Raw genomic sequence first — 21,751 nt, 5'->3', positions numbered from 1 at the left:
TCACATGCTCACAGTTTTCAATCATTTTTGTGTAAAAAGGGAGTTTTGGCATCACATTTACAACAGATCTTTATGCCACACTTGGCCGGTTTAGCAGGGATGTGTTGCTGAAACTGCACCTGCCCCTGAAAGCTACCAACTGTTCATCCACACACAAATCTGTTCAATGGAGAGAGTATTTGGGTAAAAAGGCTACAGACTATCCAAATATCCCTGAAGGCTTGTTTTGCCATGGGCTATCTGCCTGTTCTGGATTGCAGGTGTTAAACCTGCACATGCACTTCAGGATATCTCTGTCAAATTTTACAAATAAAATAATCATGTTATGTTCCCAAACCTTATTTGACTGAAAAGTGCCCCAAGACTTTTAACCATGGAGGTTAAGATGTCCTGGTTTATATATATATTTTTAAATGTGTTTAATAATTTCAGTTTTATACGTTTTTAAAATTCTATCTTAATATTAAAAGCAGTAAATCACAATTGTCTAAAGTGGGGAAATATTAACTTAGATTTAAGTAACAATCTATGTCATGATTAAACTATATTTTTCACCATGGACATTTGCATACAAAAAACAAGGATAAAGGACTTTTTCATCTCATCAGTGGTGAAAAGAATCCCAGTGATGACTTTAAAAATATATATCCTTCATCATCGGTTCTTATCTTTTAGTCTTTGGCGCATACACACAAACAGATAAGTGAAGTAGTAATCTTTGCCCTCTGAGGCTGTTAATCATTCAGCTCTGATAGCGTGAAGGTGGAGGAGCTAAAAGCTTAAAGAGAGGACTCACTCCTCCATCACTGGTGAGACGACACGGTTGCTAAACGGTCCGAGGATTCGTCCAGGAACACCAGCGAAATGAACGAAAGGAGCAGAATCCTGCTGAGGATCCGAGAATTCAACCCCAAACAGGTTTTCACCTGGTGAGTGAACAGAGGAGGCGAGAGGGGGAGATCAGCAGTCTGATTCAAAGTGGTTCAGTTACTTGTGTTTTATTTAGGCTTTCAAGTGAATCACAAGTTGGGTTTTTTTTTTTTTTAAATTAAAAAGCTGCTGAATGGCACGGAGGCCGAGTAAACATTTTTCTAGCAGTTTTTTGAGGGGCCATTTAAGATCATATTATCTAGAAACTAAGTCCTTCAGGTGTGCAGCTCGGTTTACATAGACTGATGGATGCTTGTAGTCCCTAAACATATGCAGATCTCACAGCTTCTGATATTTTATTTACAGCGTCTCACATATAAATTTCACATGAAATTAATTAAAACATTCCAAATCAGGTGAATGTTTTCACAGATATCGCTGCAGTCAAGCTTTGAACAGACAACTTTATGATTTGCCTTCATGTAGGAAACATCTGTAAATATTAGCTGTGAACAACAGCCTCACCAAAGGGCCAATGCTTGAACAATTTTCAAAATGGCAAAATAAACCAAAGTCCAACATTTTTTTCAAACTAAATGCAAATGACAGATTGAGGCTGAAAGATAAAAAGAAGTTATTCTTTAGCTCGACTTCATTAGTTATGCACAAGCAGTTTTCAAACCATTGTCTGTGGTTGGGCCACTGCTGTGTACAGCCAGGTCACTGTTGTAAGCCGGTACCCCTCTGCAGAGGGGCATAAACCTAAATGCTGAACCTAAATGACAAGTCTTAACTCAACATTTTAAAAACAAACAAATATTTTAAGATCCTGCAGCATTCAGTACAGCAGATTATTTTTAAATAACATTTCTATACTTATTTAGTATGTGCCATGTCAGAGTTAACCCAAACCCTAATGTGGCATGGATGGTCTGCAGCAGGAAAACTTAAGAGAGCAGCCATTTTTTATTTATTTATTGATTTTAATTTGTGTTTTTGCTAAAGTTGTGTTTCATTTGCCTCCATATTTGTGAACCTGTGACACCATGGTTGCAGTGGGCTGCAGGCTGGATAATGAAGACTCTTCTAAAAATGTTATTCGCAGCATTTATGAATATTTAAATATCATCTATTTTAAACTTTATTTCCAGTGTTTCAGCACACATCTTTACATTTCTACTGTTTTATTTTAAAGAGTCATAGGTTAAATTGTTGACTACAACTAATTTTTTTTTGTACTTACATTTTTTTGTCAAATACATTTTTAACATCAAATTATAAAACATAAAAAAACTTGCCTTTAAAGGAATAATGTGGTAGTTTACAAGTAGTTTGATACCAAACGCTTATGTGGAACATAAAGTGAGTTGTGTTAGTTATATTGGGAAAACTCCATGTAGAAACATCATCAACCAAACACCTTGTGTAAAGCAAGCTTTACTCACAAACTCTTTAGAAAAGTGAAAAACACTTTGTATATACATGTTGAACAGCATCATCTGCCAGGCAGGGAGGAGGTTTCTCTTAAATCTGCTTACAGTGACTTCAAAAAGCAAAGCTGCCTGTTGTGACTGTTGTGACTGTTGCTCATCTCTCTCTCAGGCAGCTGGCCAAGACGTTGGCTATGGGTCAGGGGCTGGCGGGCCTCATCTGTGGCACAGCTATCACCTCCCAGTTCCTGGCCTCAAACTTTCACGTGAACACGCCCATGCTGCAGAGTTTCCTGAACTACCTCCTGCTGACTGTCACCTACACCACCATGCTGCTCTGCAGAACAGGTGACACCCGTGCTGAACACCTGAGATTAATGCTGAAATTTATGACATGCATAGCAACACTTCATAGCAGTAAAATTAAATCTTTATATGCCATATTACACATAAATACACAGACCACTTGATCAGTCTTTACTGGGATATTCAGAGGCAGGTTTTTCCAAACTGGGTGTTGTATTGTGATTAACAGAATGTGTAAAGTAATTGTGATGATAGAAATATTGTTTTGTGTTGCCCTTTGCAAACGGACTAGAAAAGTAAAGCGATGTGGTTCTCTGACTAAAAATCTAAAATTTTCTTTGTAAATTTGTTAATTTGTTCTTCTAAGTTTAGGACTGTCCTTTTCAGAAATTTGTGAGATTTTGTCTTGGATTTTTTTTGTAAATATGCAAATATATTTTGCTTTGCAGTGAGGCAGAGTGTCCTCAGGCTTGTTGCTGAAACAAACACATCAGTACTGAAGTTCAGGGGTGCTCCCCTTTAAAATGCAGGGGATGGCAATTTTTTACAGATTTTGAAGAGACGAGGGTGGAAGTACTTGCTGCTCGGGCTGGTGGACGTGGAAGCAAATTACACTGTGGTTAAAGCGTACCAATACACCACCATCACCAGCATACAGGTGAGTAGACTTTCAAAATTTATTTCAGTGTGTTATGAAAGTGCCAAGATTACTAAGGGTGCAACCACTCCTTCAGTACATAATGTAACATAATATGCTCAATCGTATCAATCGATCACTATCAATCTTTCCTGAAACGTAAACACATGTCACTAAATTTGAACTCAAAAGTCACAGCTGCATTTTGGACGTTCCACATGGTAAATAATACAAATCAAATAATTCCATCAATTTGCTCCAAAAGGCACCACAAAAACTAGAAGTGTGGGGTTTGATCCAAAGAATCGATCGTATCAGTACCAGCCGGTATTGGTGTTGGAGTTCAGTTCACTTCAGTATGTAGCCCACTAAACTGTGTTAAATGAGTTGCGTTGAGGTTGAAACTGAAAGGTGTTTTGTCATTTTAACTAATTATTATGTAAAAGAAAAAATCAGAGTGAATTAGTGGTCATTAAAATTAGTTCAAAACAAATTAATCGATCCATCGCATACGTTATTGCACAATTATCATTTCTGCCTCCAGCTGCTGGACTGCTTCGTGATCCCGGTCCTGATGGGTCTGAGCTGGTGGATTCTGAAGGCTCGCTACAGGCTGATCCACTCCGTCGCCGTCTGCATCTGTCTGCTCGGAGTGGGGGCCATGGTGGGAGCTGACCTGCTGGCTGGACGAGACCAGGGCTCCAGTAAGGAATTCTCCAAAGAGTTTACTCACTAATTAAATCCCTGATGGAAGACTATAAATTGTTTAATAAATCAGGTCAATGCAGGACACCAGTGAAAAAAAAACTTAACTTAGAGAATAGAGACAAAGTATGATTCCTAACACGTGAGTATTGATCTGATATCACTATCAGTGTTGGTATCTATCACTATTTGGATCAATCCACCCACCTCTACAGGACACAGAACAACACCAAGATGGTTACACTGAAAACACTCGAGACTTCATCATAAGCTTTTATTCTGTTTATGGAAAAATACAAGGAACACTTGGAAAGCTGGAAAACTGACTATGATGAGTTCAAAGACAATCTGGAAAATAGAAAGAGCTACACAGGTCATAGGTGGCTAATTGGAAACAGGTGATAATTACAAAAGAAGTAAAACTGAAAACATGGTAAAGAGGCCAGGAAGTGCAAAATAAAACAGGACGTGACCTTAACCTTTGTATGAATCCTAAATTATGACACATGTGATGTTTTGGATTTAAGTGAACGACTAAAGAAAAAATCCTTCACATATCAGGTAATTTTTATGTATAAAGACCTGTGTCAGTTTTATATTTTCAACTCCTGAGACCTTCTATTACAGAAAAAAGTTTAGATACTGTCGTGAAGGTGCGTTTTTCATCCAAACCACAGTGTTTTCTAACATGTAACACAAACCAAGTAGTGTAAGTGCCTAAACCTAACCAGGTAATAGACAAAAAAGTATAAACCAAATACATGTTTTACACTTAGTGATGGAAAAAATCAATGCAAAACATATAAGAAATAAAGAAAACCACTTTCTCTATGGTTATAAAACCAACAATACATCCCATCGCCACCACTTTTCCAACCTTTTGCTGACTTTTTGGTCTCTAATCTGGGATAAAAGCGTTTTCCAGCCTGTGCATGACATACAGGGAAACCAACACTGTGGCAACATTAGCGTTCGTCTGATGATGTTGAACCTTAGCAATGATCTTGTTGTTCTCTCCTCAGCCTCAAACATCTTGTTGGGTGATGGTCTGGTGCTCCTCAGTGCTTCGCTGTATGCGGTGTCTAACGTGTGTCAGGAGTACACCGTGAAGAACCTGAGCAGGGTGGAGTTCCTGGGCATGGTCGGCCTTTTCGGCACAATCATCAGCACCATACAGATGTAAGTGTGTGTGACTGGCATCAGTTTTAGGACTCAGTGGACTTTGTGGTTTATCTGGTGTTTCTGTTTTTATTCTTACTCAGGGTGATCCTGGAGCGTAATGAAATTCCTGCCATCCAGTGGAGCTGGGAAGTCGGTGAGTACTGATCTGACTCAGGAACATTTTGAAGACAAAACAGGACTGCCGAAGCCTCCAGATGGTTACGCATGTTAACACATTATGAAACTATAAATATTTAAAGGCGCTATGGTACAGTCAACACAAATACCCCTAAATGGATACTCTTTGGGACCTGAATAAAAACAATATGTGTCAGAATAACTAATGCTTTAAACTATGAGAACATAAGGTTATGCACACTGAGATTTTCACAGTGAAAAAAATAACAAACTTTATTAATAAAAGCCAGAAGAAAAGAACAAAGCTGGTAGGAAAACCAATGTGTCACAACCAACTAATGCGACAAAACTAACTTAAAAAAATAATTCAAAACATAAAGGCACAGAACAGGAGACACAAGGTCAATAATTCTTCAAGGAGAGCAAAAAGTAACAAAAAAAGAGAAGAAATGAGAAGAAAATGAAACTACAGGCAACTAAAATCTGATGTTTACAGCAGGGACCATGACAAAGGGGCAGAAATAATCTAACCCAAATTCACAGAAACACAGTTCTTGTCTCGTTTGTCATATTTTCTCAGTGAAAGTTTGAAAAAACCTTTTCTAAAAATTTCTGTGAATTTTAAAAGACCCAAAACAGAGCATCACAGTCGGTCTGTTTCAGAGGAAAGAAAATACACAACCTGTTTGCCAAAATTCAGTTTTTAACAAACCTGGCACAAAGCCACAGCATCACCCCTCATATTCCTTATTTCAGTAACTTATCTTTGAGTGTATAAAGATGACTAATTTAGAGGTTTTATTAGACACTTTTGATCACCATGTTGGAGAAGTCGACCTGAGAAATAAAGTGATTTTTTCTTTCATGTTTGAGTTTTCTTTAATACTTAAATGAACTAACAGTGGTCATGTCTCTTCTCAGGACTGCTGTTCGCTGCCTATGCACTGTGTATGTATGCTCTGTACAGCTTCATGCCTATAGTGATAAAGCTAAGCAGCGCCACCTCCGTCAACCTCTCCCTGCTCACCGCTGACCTCTTCGGCCTCTTCTGTGGGATCTTCCTCTTCCACTACAACGTGAGTGCACACTCGGTTATTCTTACTTTATATATCTGACAGTCCTTTCCTTCAAACCGCCTCAAGAGGAAACTTGACCTGCACTTTAACACCCTCCCCACTGTTGGAGTGTAAAAAACAATTTTAATCTTAGTAAAAAGCATCACATCTTCTGTCAATGTGTTGATCCTACAAGGTCATGACTACAGGATCTATCCAGTGTATTCCAGTATGTGATTCCTTCTCATTAGAGGGAACAATTTCACAATTTATGTTATTGGGAAAAGCCCACCATCAGCAGGAGCTGAAGTTTTATCAGTTTAATCAGTCTTCAAGTCTTCCCTCTGAACATCCAGCACCAGCATCATGCAACAGGAGGACTGATTATGATCTTTACCTTTACCCTAAGTTATGCATTTTTCCTACCATGGAAGACAGGCTCTGACAAGACTTAACTGCACATGACGTGGATACTTTCTTTGTCAGCAGCACAGACACTGAGAAAACACAATGAACAGCAATCAGTCAACTCTGGGTAAGGTATGTAGGTGTATGAACAGAGGCTTAGAACATTCAAATGAGAAAACAACATTTTCTGTAGTTTCTGGATTGAACAACATGTTTCACTGAAATGGTACGCAACCAACAGGGGCTAAAAAAATAAAGCCAAAACAAAGTGAAACGACTGTAGTTCCTCTCACAGCCATTTAAGGCTCACTGAAACATCAAGTTGTTACTTTGTTGCTAGTTTGCCACATTCTCTTTTGAGATGATGCTTGAATTGTGCTTCTGCAGTGAATCCAATTAGGAGTCTAGAACACTGTACACACAAGTGGTCAGTGCCATTTCCAGCATTCATACCTGTGCAGGCTGCATTGACAGTGATGTGAAGTTACACGCCTGGGGATGTGCACGTCCTCAAAATTGTTAATAACACACAGACAATAAGAATACTGAACACACATTAGATTTTTAATCTTTAGAGTGTAAAACTTTGAATAGATACAAAAATGATTTATTTGCCTTTTAACAGAGCTTTAATGTGTTTTCTAGTCAGGGTCAGATGAGAATCTTTAATGTCAGTTAATGACAGGACTTATTTCCAGCACACACACATATAAACACTGATAGTGTCTCTTCCCACCCCGTCTTTGGGTCATAATGACCTGCTGAGTGTTATGCACGCTCATAAGTGTTAATGAATAATAATGATAAAAGTTAAAATGTAACTCTGTGCTGTGTGTTCTCATGCAGAGCTCCATGCATGTATGCAGTTTGTGCATGTGTATCTGCTGAATATGAATCTGTCTCTTTTGACCTGCCGGTGAATTTAAATGAGTCAGTTCCACATGAGAGGTGGCACAGTATTCTCCTAATAAAACACTCATATTTTCTCATTAATAAGCATAATTACATTCTTTGTGTCAACATCTAAACTCCCATATTGTTTTTTCTTTAATTTAACCTTTATTTATACAGGTGAGACTTAAAGTCTCATTTACCAAAAAGACCTGTTCTTATTATTTACCATGAAGTTAAATCCTGCAATTAAACGTTAAACATGTAAAAAATGTGAACACAGATGTCCAGTGTCAGACTTTACACGGACATCATATTGCACATTCAGGATCAGAAATCCAAGTCAAATAAAAAGTTGTTTCGGATCCAGACTCGCCCCCTGCTGGTCATTGGAAAAGAATACTGTGTGCAGTTGGGACAAACCCCAGCTCAGGTAAAATGTCATTCATAACTTGAACCCAATGAACTGGTTTTCCTTCTGCACTCATTTTTTTTCATGCAATTTGAACATTCCCCATTCACTTTCTGCTCCTGCTCAGTTCTCCGGCCTCTACATTGTTTCGCTGGTGGTCATCCTCATTGGCTTTGTCGCCTTCAACGCTGTTCCGACTCCCACCGCTGGCACAGACTCCAGCCCCTCGTCTTCACCTGCTGCTACCTGCGAGGAAGGCTGCTCTGAAAACCCTGTGGATGCTCAAGAGCTGCAGCCGACTGAAGACAGGAGGAAGAGGAGCACTTCAGGGCCAGAGCAGAGCTACGGCAGCACAGAGCTCGGCACTAGAATGTGATCAGCTGGTTTACAGTCTCCAAACATGTCATATATGTATTTTTAACCAGTTATTTATTGAGTTTTGCTTCTTATATAACACATATGGTACATGTAAAAACGCACAATACAGAAGTTCATGTAAAAAAGGAAAATAAAAGTGCAAATGCAAAAGAAAAGAGTGATTTAAATTTCAGAATTTACCTCTTTAAACACATTGTGTTTCACTGAGCCATACTGAAGGCTGTCTCAAATCCTAACATGTATCGTGAAGCTGCAGGAGGAGTGATAATCAGAGGTGCACAGGTGAGTCTTTCCTGGAAATGTCTTCTTTTTTTTTTTTTTTTTTATAAAAGAGGCCCTGCACACAGGGAGTGCTTTTTATCTGTTATGATGATGTTTCAGTTAAGATTATTACATTTTTTACCCTCCACAATTTCTGTGTGTGTAATTCAAGAAAATGTGTGATATCCTTAAATTAAAAGGGTTCCTAAATATAACACATTGCAGTGTCACACCTGAGATCGTAAAACCGTTAACAAAACTATGATGCAGTGTATCAAATGTCAAATTTTACTGACATCGGTTTAAGAAAGGACACCTTTGGATGGATGTTTCCCCTTGCCTCCTCCTCCTCATCTCTGGTGGGAGGGACTAATACAAAATCGGAGGAGGCAAGGAGAGGAGTCAAGGATTCAAGGGAAGGAGCTTGATGCTGTAAATTAGTATAAATATGCTGTGCTCACTTTGGACCCGACTTTAACATCTAAACATGATTCTAAAAAGTTATCCAGCTTGTAAAATTTAACCTTCAGAGTTTCAAGAAAATCAGACTGTTCCAGACCATCAATGCAGAGAGGATGTGTCTACAGTTTAAGACTTTTATCATATATTGAGTATTGTTTCACTATGTGGTTATAAATAGTTGAAATTACAAAAAAAAACACATAAACTTTTTGATAAAAACTCATCGCTGTTTTATACCTGCAAAATTCTAGAAAAATATGTTTCTGAGTTTTCATAATTTAAAAAAATAAGTATGCCTGTTTTATTTATAAGGATCTACATAGACTTGCTCCACATCCTTTAAAGGGATTTATTAATCAAAAGTCAGATTGTGAAGTTGCACAAGGGCCACCGCTAGAGGGGAGTGTGGGGCAGTCTATAGGTGCACAACATTTAGTCAATACAGGAGCTAAATGTTGGAATGGCTTACCGAAGGCAACAAAGGAGCGTTCCACATACACAGAATCTAAGGCACATATTAAACTGATGGTGAACCTGGGCTGTGCTCACTGGGTTCAGATGTGCAGGTCTACATGAATGACGCTGAGTAGCCTAAACATGGTGGAGAGGACCCAGGTCTAAGCTGCAGCAGCTGGCAGAGTAATGAAAAACCACCAATGGCAAAACCCACAGTGAAATTCAAAAAGGTAAGGGTGAGAAAACCAGTGGCACACAAGGAGCAAAAACACTAAATATACACAGAAGAGACTGAATAACGAGACACAAGTGGAAACAATTAACCACAGATAAAACCGATATGCTGGCAGAAAACCAGACAGCAGGAAAATAAAGACAGGAAGTAAAAGCAAAGGTGACATGCAATAGAAAACAAAGTCACCAAGTAATACAAGAAGTCCAAACTAGGAGGGGGTCTTTGTTCGAAGACCGCTGCAGGCCGCACCTTCATGAGACATCAGACTGGACTCAATCCTCTTATGTGACCCGCAGCAACAAGGGAGAGTGATGGGAGGCATCTTCCCAGTTAAACCAGTGAAAATGAGAAAAAAACAAAAATGGAAAATAAAAATCCGTCATTACAATCTTCTTCTCTGGTTGGTAACTTCCTGCTCAAACCTCCTCAGCCGCCTCCTCCTGAGATCCTCAGAGTCTCCTGGGTGATGTTCAGTTTCTCTTCGCCTGGTTTGTTCTGAAAAATTAAGTTGTGGCTAAATGTTTAATTTTTAAATATAATTTGGCTCAAATGTATCTAATTTATTTTATAAAATTAAGTATTAATTTTAGCAGTGAAAGCAAACTGTCACTTCTGCCTCTTGCCTCGATGTTTCAGACTGTTTCTGATGGCCAGCTCTATCTGCTCCTCCTCCGTCAGTCCTGAGATGTAGCTCTCAGAATAATCAGACGTGTGATCCACCGCAGGTCGAGGCTCTTCAAAGTATTCTCGTCTGGTCCCGCTGTAGCCTGCAGGCACACATGTGCACTACAAGATTAAAGTTTCTAACTTGAGTTTAATTTTTAAATCTTGCAACGCTGGGTAAAAATGAAAAGGTTACAACACAGAAAGTTAATAAAAATAAAAGTACCGAGTGTCTATAAAGCAGATTCAATCAAAAGCAAGGCTGCAGTGGCAGTGTTGGAACCTACATAATGCACTTTCACAAACCAAACGGTCAGAAATCCTCTCATCCTGATTATTTCTCTCATTTACCTTCCCACCAGTGGCCAACACTATGAAGCAGGATTTTGGCTCATCCAGATAACTTCAGGGTTCACTTCTTACCGGGGTAAAAAATGGCCTGTATTTGTAAAGTGCTTTACTAGTCCCTAAGGACCCCAAAGCGCTTTACACATCCAGTCATCCACCCATTCACACACAGGTGATGGCAGCTACATTGTAGCCACAGCCACCCTGGGGCGCACTGACAGAGGCGAGGCTGCCGGACACTGGCGCCACCGGGCCCTCTGATCACCACCAGCAGGCAACGGGTGAAGTGTCTTGCCCAAGGACACAACGACCGAGACTGTCGGAGCCGGGAATCGAACCGGCAACCTTCCGATTCCAATTGCCCCATAAATTGCCATGGATACTTATGCTGTGAACCTAACCTGCTCCAGAGCAGATTCAGATTGGAGATCAACAAGTATGAAATCACTGCCTACTAACCAATCAATTCACCAGAAAAGAAGAACTGAAAAAGGGGGAGGTTGGGTACAAAAACAAGAACGAACAGCTTGTCATATATAGGTAAGACCTGGAAGGGGCGTGTTTGGAGGCATGGTCCCACTCCTGAAATTCAGATAATTTATCTCCATAAATAAAGTGTTGAAGATAAATTGAGGCAACCTCATCATGGATCCTAAAGTGGTTCGTCTTTCAGAAAGTGGGCACCCAGGTTTTAAAAGCTGTACCAAAAAACTGAACAAACAGTTTTTCTCACTGGATTATTGCATATTCTATAAAACAGTGGATCCTTTATGTTTTCTATAACATTGCTGTTGTACATTTTGATGCATTCTCAATCATCCAGGAAAGTAAATCTCCAAAAGTTGATTCTGTTCATCTGGACGTAGCGTTTTGTGGGAGAAACGTTTCGTCCAGATGAACAGAATCAACTTTTGGAGATTGCTGTTGTACCTGAAGAGCTGTAGTATGAACGCTGGCGTGAAGAAACTCCATCAGAAGATAACATATCTGATTGGAGAGACAGAAAAAAGCATTTTCAGATTCATATTTAAGTATTAAAGATTTCTTTCACACAGGCACATCCTCACACAGTTAACAAATACAACATGCTGTAACTGCTAATGTGATGTTTACTGATCATGACTGTGTAAAAACCATAATTTTTATCAATTTTGTTTTATTTGTTTGCAGAATGAAGAATTCATTCGCTACACAAACAGAGAAAGCAGCATTCAGACCTGCACATGCCTCCATGATGGTCTTCAGTGGACCCACAGTGTAGAGCAGACCCACCAGGACACCTGCCAGGTGGGCAACCAGAGAGGTCCTGAAGGAGAGCAGCAGGGAAAAAGACCATGATGATAAAATATCTGCTCAGTTTTAGATAAAAAAAGATGCTGCCTTCAAATCTACGCTTCAAAATCGATTTTGTTTTCTCAGTGATCATCTTTGACTGGAGCAGTCTCTCACCCAGGAGCGATTAGATAGATGAGCACCAGCTCCACCCAGCTAGCAAAGTGATTGGACACCCGAATATTCATAACGTACGTCACACCACCGGGGTTGAAGTGGTTATTGACGATCTTCAGCGCAAACAAGACCCCTGCAAACAGATGTGGTTGTAAAATTAAGGAAGGAAACAAAGAGGCCGTGTGAAGCTATTCTTATATTCTTATGTTCTTTTCCATTTCATGTTTTTTGGTTTTGACAAAATGTTATAAATATCTCATTATGATTAGTTGATTAATCATTTAGGTGAAAAAAATATATTTAGTCCAAAAATGAAAAGAATTCAGTTTCTGTGAGAGGAAGAAAAACAGCAAATCTTCTCATTTTAAAAGATGAAAGTTTAACCTTCTGGCAACGTACTATAGTTATTATGTTTAAATTAGTGTATTTAGCTTAATATAGACTATTTTTTACTTACTTATTTTATATATTTGTTTGATTTTATAACTTGGATTTATTGTGGCTGCAGGATTTTAAACATTCAACTTCAAAATATTCATGTAGAGTCATTTAGTTATGCTGTGTTTAGATTTTGATTAATTCAGTGTCATTTTCTCAGGTGTCATAGTTCTGGGTTCAGGACTTTAAATTCATGTTTAGTTCAGGTTCTTTACGTCTTGATGCATTCTCAATCATCCAGGAAAGTAAATCTCCAAAAGTTGATTCTGTTCATCTGGATGCAGCGTTTTGTGGGAGAAACGTTTCGTCACTCATCCAGGTGACTTCTTCAGTCTCAGCTGACTGCAGGTTTCCCCAATCTTATAAACAGTACATTTGCATAATGACTGAAACCAGCCCACTGAGGGAACAATGGGCTGGGAGGTCAGTTCCTTAATCTTAATTATGCAAATTCTCATGACTATTGATCAACAACCACTGATCAAAACCCACCGATCAATGACCATGAGTCCCATTCACAGAGAGCAGGGGAATGGCTGCAGCATTGTAAGATGGTGACAGATGTAGCCTTAGGCCCCCTCCTCGATTCAGAGATGGTCTTTCCCTTTTCACGTGAATGGCCTCCTTGACTCCGCCCTCAAACCAGCGTTCCTCCCTGTCCAGGATGTTACATCCTCATCATTGAAAGAGTGTCCACTGGCCTGTAGGTGTAAACAGACTGCAGAGTCCTGGCCTGACGAGGTAGCTCTTCTGTGTTGTGCCATCCACTTCGCCAGAGGTTGTTTGGTTATAAATCCTGGCAATCCTCCTGCACTTAACAGTAACACTATGTTACTCTGTTTGTGTCGGGGGACCCGATCCTTGGGGTGGACCAATTTTTGGCGCTGCGTGTTTTGGGGTTTAAAAGCTAGAGAGACCCGGTGTTTAGAAAAAATGTGTCTCAACTGCTCCGATACTCCTGACACGTACGGGATCACTACAGGTTTTCACTTGGGCAGCGGTTGTCCTTCTCTCCTGGATCGGCTGGAGCTTTCTTTAGGTGCCTTCCCAGCTTTGACAAAAGTCCAGCTGGGATAACCACATTTACTCAGGGCCTTCTTGATATGATGTTCTTCTGCTTCCCTTGCCACTGTGTCAGTGGGGATGGTGTTCGCTCTGTGTTGTAGCGTCCTAATGACACCCAGTTTGTGCTCCAGTGGATGATGAGAGTCAAACCTTAAATACTGAGCCGTATGTGTAGGTTTACGGTACACGTCAGCTTTTAGATGTCCCCCATTACTGATGGTCTAAGAAGGCTAACCTGCCACTTTTCATATCCTCCCTGGTGAATTTGATGTGTCGGTCTATATGAACTTTTGGAGATTCTGGTTCTTCAGGGGGTTTTTTTGGTTTAGAATTCTTAGTGAGTGGATTTTAGTATATTATTATTTCTGTACTATGAGTTTCTTATAGTTTTTAAAAAAAATGTTTTTCTTTTGGCTTTGGCCTTTTTTCTCCTTTGTATATTTTATTGTTTTTAGATTTACGTTTTGTTTTTGTTTCTAGTTTTTTTTTTCTAGTTGATTCATTTTGTTCTAAAGTATTTTAGCTGTCTTTTATTCATCTGTGTTTTTGTATCTTTAACTTGTATGAGGTCATTAGGATCCTTGGTCTTAGTTGGTTTCTGTTAGTGTTTGAGTTTATTCACGTTTCACCAGTATCCACTTAAATGTTATTGTGGACAAGGTCACTAAACTAAACCCAGTCATATTCCAAGAGCACTGATCTAGAGGGGAGCTGCCCCAACAGGTGTGGTTGGTGGCCTGAAAGTGGGCCTGCAAGGTTACCCGGGGCTGCAGGGCAGGGTGGACATCTGGAGGACAGGGGCAGTCAGAATTTAGTCCCCTCACCCATCAGCTGCATCCAAGCTCTGCACTGCCTACTGGGTACAACCCATAGGATCAGTGACTGGTCTATTTGAACAGAGAGCCGATCCAGACTTCCTGTATTGGGATGCTGGTTCCACAGATCAACACATTCAACTACCAAATTTTACATAATACTTCAAAAGTTACAATTTAATCACGTATAAAAAAATAAATGCTGATAATTTTGGTGCTGATGGATCACTCCTTCACTTTTTTTTATTTAACAGTTACTTAAAGTACTTTTTTTTTATTTTATCTTGTTTTACATACATCTAAATTTTCTTCCTTTGAATCACCACTACTGCTGGGAGTTTGTACCTGAGAAGCCGACAGCACACTCTCTGCTGAAAGCCTGCACATATTCCAATAATGGATCAGAAGGATCCGGGGCCTCCATGAGCTTAATCATCAGCGCCTGCAGCAGCAGGTACACCAATCCAGTGAGCAGAAAGAAGACTGACAGCAGGTACAGGAACCAGCTTCCACCCAGACGTCGCTCCAGCCTGATGCCTTTCCACAGGAAGGACGCCATGTTGAAGTAAAGGTGCCAATCATCGATGTGATGCAGGGGGGACAGGAAGAGGCGTCGCCACTCTTTATTTCGGTACACCTGATCAAGGCTCATGCAAGCCTGGACACAAAGTAAAAACAGTCGTATGCGACAAAACCTGCTTTTGATTCTTTTTAATACATCAATAATGTGAATACAAAAACATTGACAGGCGACTTTGAAGGCAGGATGTTTCAGCTGATGGTTCACTATGGAGAATGCTCCTGCACACCTTTTATTATATTCGTCAGCAGAAAAACCATGAACAAAAACCAGTTCGTCAGTTCTGTTTGCAGCCATGCAGGTGTTGGCTGTCACAGAAGCACCGCCATGTGGGCTGTTTGTTTTTTTAAAACCCAGTTTCCTCTTTCTGTTGCTAAATTATTCAACAAGATTCTCGCCTGTCTCTCTGTTTAAAGGTTCACCTCAGGGTTTTTCCATTTTTTGCTCAGACTCGTTATGTCATCATTAAAGACATGATTCTCTTCAACCGGGAAGATAATCTTCAATATTTATGACTTAATTATGTATTTTTGCCTGTCATCCGAATGTCTGCCATTTTCTGGTTCTCCTGCTTATTACAAATAAAAACAACTTCTGATTCTGAAGAAAGTCAGTCTAAGATGCAATCGCTGCACTCAACGTTTTGTTCATAAACTAAATATAAAATTACAGGTTAATGTCTGTCCCAGCAGGTACAGTTTAAGTAGCAGAGAGGTGCTGCTATCAAATGTCACTGGTTAACTGATCATCAGCAAGTGAGAGTTGGACTTGTGTTTTAGCCACAGGACCCAGGCACCTTACAGTCATTGACTAGAGACCATGAACTTTTCTGTACACTAAAGTATTCTAGGGTCATATGTGAGGCCATCTGTCAGACGTCTAAAGCTTTGGGTCATGCAACGGGACAATGATCCCAACACAACAAAGCAACAAAAGAAAAGAATCAAGGTGCTGCAATAAACCAGTCAAAGTCTAGACCTCATCCTAAATAAAAGGCTGTGGCTGAGACCTTTAGAGAGATGTGTGTAAATAAACACATCAAATTCTCAATAAGTCTATGCCAGGGTGCTGGAAAGGAGAGTTTGTCCGCCAGTCAAACCTCAGATACAGGAGGAACAATGTGGTTTTCGTCCTGGTCGTGGAACACTGGACCAGCTCTTTATGCTCTCAAGGATACTTGAGGGTGCATGGGAGTTTGCCCAACCAGTCTACATGTGTTTTGTGGACTTGGAGAAGGCATTCAACCGTGTCCCTCAGGGTGTCCTGTGGGAGGTGATACGGGAGTATGGGGTGTCTGGCCCATTGCTACGGGCCATTAGATCCCTGTACAACTGTTGCAAGAGCTTGGTTCACATTGCCGCCAATGGCCTGAGATGTCCCTAGAGAGGTGGCGTCTGATACCCGACCTGACATATAGACACAAACAATCAGGCACACACAGATACGACCCCATCTTTAAATCCCATCATTTCATCATACCACTCTTATTAAATCTATATAATATCATATAATGTTACAGTGGGGAGTTACCTTCAGTGGTGGAGCAGGAGGAAACACGTACAGGTACACAATGAATCCCAGGACAGCCAGGGTGATGGCTGGGATGTTTCCCGGACCCTCCTGGAACAGCTGGACAAGTAGGAGCAGGAGACCTGCCTGGAAACCCCTCTGCATGCTGAAAGCTGAGGTTTAAAGGAACTGTTTGACATGACAGATAAAGACAGACAACAATTCACAGCCAATTTAGAATCACCAATTAACCAGACCTATGCATGCATGTCTTTGGACTGTGGGAGGAAGCCCGAGTACCCAGAGAGAACCCACACAGGCCAGAGATTACACAGACAGCACCGGCAGGCCGGTGGATTCAACCTTACTGTGTGGCACTAACCACTGCGCCACTGTGTCTGCGGTCCATGACAGGGCTACTCTGTCGGAAGGTGTGACTATCAAACAAACATGGACAATGAAAAGTAAAATTGATTGTATTACCACCGACTATATAATTTACACTTATAAACACAAACAAACAAAAACCATCCAGCCAAAAGAGAATATTACAGTTTTTGTTTTAAACCTTTTATTAAAAACTAGTATGTGTCAAAACTTCTTTCTCACAGCAGCAATACTGAAGGGACCATTTCATGTATTCACATCACAGTCTTTATGATGAAAAAACACATTTTATCCCATTACAGATGCCCCTAACAGATGTCCACTCTTTTGCTGTTATTGTCACTGAGACATTTTTAGATCGACAAATTTTTTTTAATTGAAAACATGCTAGTAACATCTTTTGGCGTTTGACAAAATTAAATGCAATTAAACATTAAACAATGAAATCACCTGAGTGAGCATAGCCATATCTTGGGGGAAATGCACACGCTCACGTACATGCAGAGTGGGGTTGGTTCAGTTGGGGGATGATACACGCCATAACATTACTATTTATGTCTTTAGCTGACTTCTAAAAGAGCTCAGTGCTGCAGGCAGAGCTCTCCAGTGGTCATGCCCCGCACAGCCTCAAAGATCTCCCTGCACCCTTAGGTGGATGTGCAGGAACAAACAGATATAACATTATAATAACTGTGTGCTGAAAAACGCTCAAATACACATTCCCTTGAGCATTTATCTGCACTCCTTTAGCTCCCTAAATGTTGAACTGCTCCTTTAATGTTTCTTTTTCACAAATGAGTCACTTTATTTCATTATTTCATGAATTAATGACAAAGATGGGGTCTATCTAATAATATCTAAAAAAACAAACAAACAGAAAAATATTTAGCATCTAGGCTTGTATAGACCTGTGCATCACGAGATTAGCGGTGCCCACACAGTTACAGCCAAACCTTCACTTTTTCACATAATGTAAACATGAATCTGCAGTCTTTAGACTCAGCAGTGTCTGCTCCTCGTCCTCATTATTTCTCTTTTAATAAGAATCAGCAGAATCTGAACAAACTTACAGGTCAACTCAGTGCCGTCTGGCGATGTGTTTGTTTATGCATACTTTGGGTCGGGCACACACTTCTTCTGTGGGCACGCGTCTGTCTGCGCGCTCCCGCCGGGGGACGAAAATCGAAAGTGATACTTCAGAGGGGAACGACCCCGCGCAATAAATTAATAAACAAATAGCAGCACAAACAGTTTGATTGCCGGTGGGCAATAAATCCATCAGCGGGCAACACGTCACCCTCGGTGTGTTTGCATAGCGAGATTTCATTGGCTGAGGACGGAGCTGGGCTTTAGAGACAATCTGAAACGCATCCGTGTAAATCCTGCGCCGTGGATGCTTACATCCTATTCCATCCTTCCATAATTGCATTTCTATTAAAATATATGAGTTTATAAAGAACAGCTAACAAACACAAAGCTCTGCAGCATGTGATAACTAACCGCCCTGAGCCCAGGGCGAAGTGTGTTAATCACACCCGGGTTATGTTTCTGTGATGTGGATTCACTTACCCTAACACCGCTGATCAGGATAACCGACCACACTAGGCTGGTTGTTAACTTGCTAAGTTAACCCAGGTTTCTCCTGCGCGTTCACGGGGAAGGGTGGCACTGTGGCACATGATCAATCTAAAGTGGGCGTTTCACTTTACTTCACCCTTCTGTTTATTTCTAAGGTGACTGCAGCTCTGAAGCTTTAAACTGGATTCATTTTAAATGGAGGCCGTTTTACTCTCTGAGCTGCAGACTCGATGTGGCACAGGCAGCACTCGGGGAAATAGATGACAAGTCTCAATTTCATCAATTTAATTTGGCCATACCAACAAACATGCCAAGCCTTGTGGACTTGTGGACATCACATCAGGTCATATCATTAATGTAGAGCAATCTGGCAGATGCGTGGATTTAAAAGGACCAAATGGGAATTCACTTCCTGGTCTCATATCAGTTTTCTCAATAGAGTAACTAGGGCTGTTCGATATCGTATAAATGATGACACTGGACGCAGCGTGTTCGGGTGATGTTTTCCAACTTTACTCGTAACCCGGAAGCTCCCCCCACACACAGCCTTATTGGAACAGTAGTCTACCGCTACACCTCCTCCTTTTAGCTAAAGACATACTTCATAACGTCTCAAACAGCTCACTAGAACAGAAATGGGGAACATCATGAAACGTGAAAATTATACACATCCCTCATTTGTTCACTTACATTTAAACAAAACACATTATTGTAAACATCTCTGACAGCTTAACCCAGCTTTGAATAGGGCATGAATGGATAACTTCAGAGAATTACACATCCAGTCTTTCAGGAGGTCTCACCACTCGACCAGATCTGGTAATGGTTCCTGTTGGTCTGAGGTGGCTCCTATTTCTCCTCAGAAAACCCCTGTCTGTTTCTACCACATAGGATCTGGGAGCACTGGCAGGTCCAACTACTGCTCCGGTAGTTCCTTCAGTGGTAATCCACACTTTCTGTCCTGACGATAGTTCCGGAAGCGGTCTGACTCTATGTCTGCGGTTGTAGTGTTTTGCCTGCTCACGCCTCCCCTCCTCATCTTTTTTGCGAAAAGCCTGTAGGTCAGGCCACTTTGGCACCAGCTTTGCCACAGCTTGTGGCAGCGTGGTCCGCAGGTGTCTCCCCATAAGCAACTGCGCCGGCGAGAGCCCATGTTCCAGTGGGGTGGCCCTGTACGCTAGCAGTGCTCTGGTGTAGTCACAGTCCTTTTTCCACAAGTCTTTAATGGTACGAACAGCGCGTTCTGCCTCCCCGTTGGCTTGGGGGTACCTAGGGCTGCTCGTTTCATGTGTGAACTGGTACTCTTTGGCAAAGTGCTTGAACTGTTCTGATGAAAATTGCGGCCCGTTATCCGACACCACAGTCTCGGCAACACCATGTCTTGCAAAGGCTTCTTTTACAGCATTAATAGTGACCTCTGCAGTTGTGTGTCTCAGTTCAGCTATCTCAATGTACCTTGAGAAAAAATCAATAATCAGCAGGAAGTGTTTCTTTGACCACTCGAACAGATCCATGCCGACTTTTTGCCATGGGCGGTTGGGAACAGGAGTTGCCAGCATTGGTTCACGGCACTGTAACCTATGTTTTTGACATGTTTCGCACCTGTCTACCATTTGACGTATTTGGGTTGAGATGCCCGGCCACCACACCGACTCTTTTGCTCTGGCCCTGCATTTTGAAACGCCCTGGTGGCCTTCATGCAAACGTGACAAAACCTCCGCTCTCATTTGAGGTGGTATCACAAGTCTCTCCCCTTTCATGAGAAGACCATGGACTAGATTGAAGTCCATTCTGTATTGCCAGTACCCCTTTAACTCTGGATCTAGTTTACCTTTTTCTGGCCAGCCTGTCCCACATTGATACACCACCTTTCTACACAGGTCATCCATTTCCTGCGCCAACTTAATCTCCTCCAGCCTTTTATCTGTTGCTGGGAGATGGGAAACTACACCGTCCACGAAAACCTCCACCTCTTTCTCCAGCTGAAGATCCCCAGCAGAAGGAGGCCCCGCCAGCGGTGCTCGTGAGAGAGCATCAGCAGTGACGAGGTTCTTCCCTGGAACATGGACAATGGTGAAAGTAAAGCGCAGCAGCCTGAGGCGGAATCTCAGGATGCGTGGAGGCAGGTCGTCCAGGCCTCTTGTGCTCAGAAGAGGGACCAGGGGTTTGTGATCTGTGATCAGAGTGAACTGTAGGCCCATGAGGTAAGATGACAGCCGTTCACACGCCCACGTTACAGCTAGCGCCTCCTTTTCTATCTGCGCGTAGCGTTTCTCTGTGTCTGTGAGACCTCTTGAGATATATGTGATCGGTCCCCAGGAGTTGTCAGACTGTTTCTGAGTGAGAACAGCCCCGATACCGTATGGCGATGCATCCGCAGTGACTCGTGTATCTGCTGAGTTGGAGTACTGAGCGAGCACTTCTGGAGAGCTTAATATCCCTTTTAGTCTCCTAAACGCTGTTTCCTGTGGCTCCGCCCATATCCACTCGTTTCTGTCTTTTAGCAGTTCCTTTAATGGTGTGGTGATTGTGGCTAGTTGTGGCATAAACTTGGCAAGATAGTTGGCCATGCCCATGAGACGGCGCACATCTTCCACACTCTGAGGCTGCGGCAGCTGCTGGATTGCTGTTATCTTGTTGGGATCAGCCTCAATGCCTTTTGCTGACACTTTGTGTCCCACAAAGATTATTTGACTTTTAGCAAACTCACACTTCTCATTCAGAGTGAGACCCTCCTTCTGAAACATTTGGAGCACACAGTGCAACCTCTGGTCGTGCTCCTGCCTGTCTCTGCCATATACAAGCACATCATCGGCGTGACAAATCACCCCTTCAAAATCTTCCAGCATCTGTGACATTCGCCTTTGGAAATGTTCCGGCGCCGATGCAATGCCAAAAGGAAGGCGGTTGAACTGAAACCTTCCAAAAGGCGTGATGAAGGTAGTGAGTGGCCTTGACTCTGGCGTGAGCGGAATTTGCCAGAATCCAGACCGGGCGTCGATCTTTGTGAACACTTTAGCATCTTTCATCATCGCTAGTGTTTGATCTACTGCTGGGAGGATGTGTCTTTCTCTTTTGACTACTGTGTTCAGGGGTGTGAGGTCCACACATATT

At 41.5% G+C, this 21,751-nt stretch overlaps 2 protein-coding genes across 4 annotated transcripts; one reads left to right on the top strand and one right to left on the bottom strand.

Annotated features, from left to right (window-relative positions):
• The first annotated feature begins 831 nt into the window (after nt 1–831).
• Nucleotides 832–8,389, top strand: LOC146373246 (queuine/queuosine transporter SLC35F2-like). The gene is made up of 8 exons (XM_084951652.1): nt 832–929; nt 2,473–2,648; nt 3,137–3,264; nt 3,788–3,947; nt 4,971–5,127; nt 5,211–5,263; nt 6,169–6,323; nt 8,141–8,389. The coding sequence occupies exons 1-8, from the start codon at nt 865–867 to the stop codon at nt 8,387–8,389; spliced, it is 1,143 nt and encodes a 380-aa protein (XP_084807778.1). The 5' UTR covers nt 832–864.
• Nucleotides 8,390–8,450: 61 nt separating this feature from the next.
• LOC146373245 (rhomboid-related protein 4-like) lies at nt 8,451–18,694 on the bottom strand. Of its 3 annotated transcripts, XM_084951813.1 has the most exons (8): nt 18,629–18,694; nt 16,694–16,861; nt 14,929–15,241; nt 12,266–12,398; nt 12,034–12,122; nt 11,747–11,803; nt 10,429–10,572; nt 8,451–10,300 (listed from the first exon to the last, which is right to left on the bottom strand). In XM_084951813.1, the coding sequence occupies exons 2-8, from the start codon at nt 16,835–16,837 to the stop codon at nt 10,188–10,190; spliced, it is 993 nt and encodes a 330-aa protein (XP_084807939.1). In that variant the 5' UTR covers nt 16,838–16,861; nt 18,629–18,694; the 3' UTR covers nt 8,451–10,187. The 3 variants fall into 3 exon arrangements, with proteins under 3 accessions (XP_084807939.1, XP_084807938.1, XP_084807937.1); XM_084951812.1 differs by lacking the exon at nt 18,629–18,694 and having other exon boundaries at nt 16,694–16,872; XM_084951811.1 differs by lacking the exons at nt 16,694–16,861; nt 18,629–18,694 and having other exon boundaries at nt 14,929–16,487.
• Nucleotides 18,695–21,751: the final 3,057 nt, after the last annotated feature.

This window comes from Perissodus microlepis, chromosome 14 (genome assembly GCF_051167445.1).
Source record: "Perissodus microlepis isolate ML-2025 ecotype Zambia chromosome 14, ASM5116744v1, whole genome shotgun sequence".
Classification (NCBI taxonomy): Eukaryota; Metazoa; Chordata; class Actinopteri; order Cichliformes; family Cichlidae; genus Perissodus; species Perissodus microlepis.
The sequence above is the reverse complement of the archived record's forward strand: the minus strand, read 5'-3'. Positions and strand labels throughout refer to the sequence as shown.